Raw genomic sequence first — 3,031 nt, forward strand, 5'->3', positions numbered from 1 at the left:
GTGTTGTTATGGTTACTAAAGTTATTTCTTGACAACATAGTAGATACACTATTTTTAAAAATTATAAAAAAATATATTGACCTAACTATTGACCTCATGACAAAAAGTATGTAGTAACAAAGATGGTTGACACAGGTAGAACTATTATAAATATATATATAAAATATTATGTAATGATATCTATCTGATCTAGATCTGCTCATGATTTCATTTGAAAATAAACATAGAACTTGTCAGAAGTCCTCAATATATTTTCTCATTAAAAGAATGTTAAAAAACACTGATAGTCCTACAAAATGTAATCACTGATTTCTTAAATGTTGGCATGTATACTTTTACTTACAGAATTGGGTTAACACATTGAAGAAGCTGTCCAAACAGATCAAGAGTAAGTACTTGTATAATCTATATTTATAACAATTTGTCCATGTAAACACAAAATTTAATCACAAATTAACAAATATTTTATGAGCAACGTTCTACTAAATGCAAATCATGGCTTTAAATCAGTATTTATTTAGAGTGTATGTTAGGATTTTTCTCCAATTACTAAATTAACCATCCACATTTGAAAGGTGAGAAGATAAAGATTTTTTACCTTGCTTTCACAAATTTCAATGGCTGTATTTAATATCACAGAATTACATGGCATCCCAAATACATATACATGTATATGGTATATGGGCCCAGGTGATGAACTTGACAATGAGTGCAGTCATGATCACTTTAACTTAACCTGATTGAATACTGTGTACTGAGAAAAATCCATATTTGCCCAATATTACATTTCTGCTTCACATTTAACTACATGTACTACCGTATGTATTTTATGTTGCTTACAAATAGTCTTCTTTTTTTTCCAGGTGGTCCTTGGGAGTTCAACTTTGAAGTAAAATTTTATCCTCCAGACCCCCAGCAACTTCATGAGGACATTACCAGGTCAGTAAAGAACTCATGAAAAGGTGTCAAAATATTAAAGTGGTGTAAAGAAAATTATACAATACAATATTATAATTATTGATAGAGGTTGGTATGGTTTTTATTTTAATTTTTCCTTTCAAGTTTCTGTTGAGATTTGTTTCTTTTTTATCTGCCTTAAGATTGTTAATAAAACCTGTAATACATTTCTGTAACTGGATGAGGTGAAGGTCAGTGTGCATTTTGTAGAATTATATATAAAGTGTAATAGTATACATGATTATAGTGTTGTATTGTTTTCTGCAGATATCAATTGTGTCTTCAAATAAGGAGGGATATCGTCAGCGAAAAGTAAGTATTATTACTCAAGTTGTGTCCGACTGGATTGGATGGGGACGTACAGTGCTGTACATCACAATTATTATGACAATTATACAAAGTAAAGACAAATGTTTATGACATAGCTAGATGTTATCATTGATAATAATAGAGAAGTGAATTGGCAGAGGTACAGTACCCTGTAGTGTATACAAGATAAACACATTCATGTTGTTATTACAGTAAATATCACTCCCCCGACCACACATTACTCAGTTACCTTCGTTCATCAAACATTTTTGCTTGGTCCTGACCATATCCTTACGTTTTCTTAGATGACTCTGTTATTCCTTTAATACCTGTTGTTCCTTCATGTCGAAAGCAGTGTTTTTATTGTTTCTTTTCGTTATATACAGACGTCATTTTACTGCACAGTTTTTACGTTTTACAATGATAAATCAATTACTTTTTATTGTGTTTCCTTTTTTAATGTAAAACCATTGTTCATCTTAGTTTAACAGATTGATATATGGCAATCTCAGAACAACCTTGAATTCATCAATACCATGTGTTCCTTGAACTTTATTTATCTTGAACCCATGGGTTTGAGTTAGGGGGTTAACTGTTCAATGTTTTTGTCATCACAGACTGCCATGCTCATTTGTGACGTACACCTTGCTGGGGTCGTACACCGTCCAATCAGAGCTCGGCGACTACGATGTGGAGGAGTTTGGTCGTGGTTTGGACTATATCAGAAAGATCCAGTTTGCTCCTCACCAAGACAGGGAACTGCTAAAGAAGATTTGCGATCTACATAAAACACACAAGTAGGTCATTTCTTACCTTCCTAGTTATAGTTTCATTATTTTAGAGCCACCTAGCAGTTCATTTTAATTTTTCAAATTTTAACGGAATGGTAAGAAATAATAAGTTATCTGTAGCCCTGGGTTTTGCTCATAGTGGAGATGTCTTTGTCAGCATTATTTTTATTTTAAAGATATTGTTTCACTCATATCAATAAAATTGCCGGCATGTTTATAGTACAGCTATTTTAATAAGATAAGATAAGATAACAGTTATGTTAATGCGAAATATTAAGGGTATATAGGGATCTACCAGCACATACAGGTACAGGTGAGCTATACAGACCTTCTGGGCCTTTTGTTTAAACTGTTAACAGGTGTTGCTCTTGTCAAACATCCATATTTATATTTTGAGATGTAAAATAAGATTAAAAAACTTATTTGTGGGGTAAATGTCTGATGATGTGTTCACAGGGGACAGACACCAGAGGAGGCTGAACTTCGTTTCTTAGAAAATGCTAAGAAACTTAGTATGTTTGGTGTGGAGCTGCACGATGCTAAGGTATACAAATCTAAAGGTCAAATATTCTCAAAAAATCAAATGTTTTTAAAATCCTCGTTTATTTAATGATAATGTCTTTATAGTTTCTCATCTATAATGATATGTATATATAATATTGAATAATGTTTTCCTCCTCAGCAACACAAGGTTGTGGTTAGAATGTAATCTTATTGTAATGAAACATACTAATCCTTGTGTAACAGGTTTAGACTTGCGCGAGACAACGAATCACAGAGAACATAGCCATTACAGCTGTACTGCAGTGCTGCCTAGATTTCCTTTGTAAATCAATAATACATGTATACAACTGGAGGTTGTTATTAGCTCTATGCATAATAGATTACCACAAAGTCAATGGCTGTGTAAACTGTTAGGATAAAGCCTTAGCCGTCTGCAGCTTTATTGATAAGCCCAAGCCGTCTGCAGCTTC

At 32.8% G+C, this 3,031-nt stretch overlaps 1 protein-coding gene across 1 annotated transcript; it reads left to right on the forward strand.

The window, feature by feature from the left end:
* Positions 1 to 345: 345 nt before the first annotated feature.
* LOC110444610 (protein 4.1-like) lies at positions 346 to 2,682 on the forward strand (the record flags this gene model as incomplete). The annotated part of the gene is made up of 5 exons (XM_021488976.1): positions 346 to 388; positions 864 to 939; positions 1,225 to 1,269; positions 1,884 to 2,063; positions 2,514 to 2,682. Coding segments are annotated over 5 exons (498 nt in total), but the record flags the coding sequence as incomplete, so codon positions are not given.
* Between the last annotated feature and the right edge of the window lie 349 nt (positions 2,683 to 3,031).

The sequence above is a fragment of the Mizuhopecten yessoensis genome, unplaced genomic scaffold (assembly GCF_002113885.1).
Source record: "Mizuhopecten yessoensis strain PY_sf001 unplaced genomic scaffold, ASM211388v2 hete_36151440, whole genome shotgun sequence".
Classification (NCBI taxonomy): domain Eukaryota; kingdom Metazoa; phylum Mollusca; class Bivalvia; order Pectinida; family Pectinidae; genus Mizuhopecten; species Mizuhopecten yessoensis.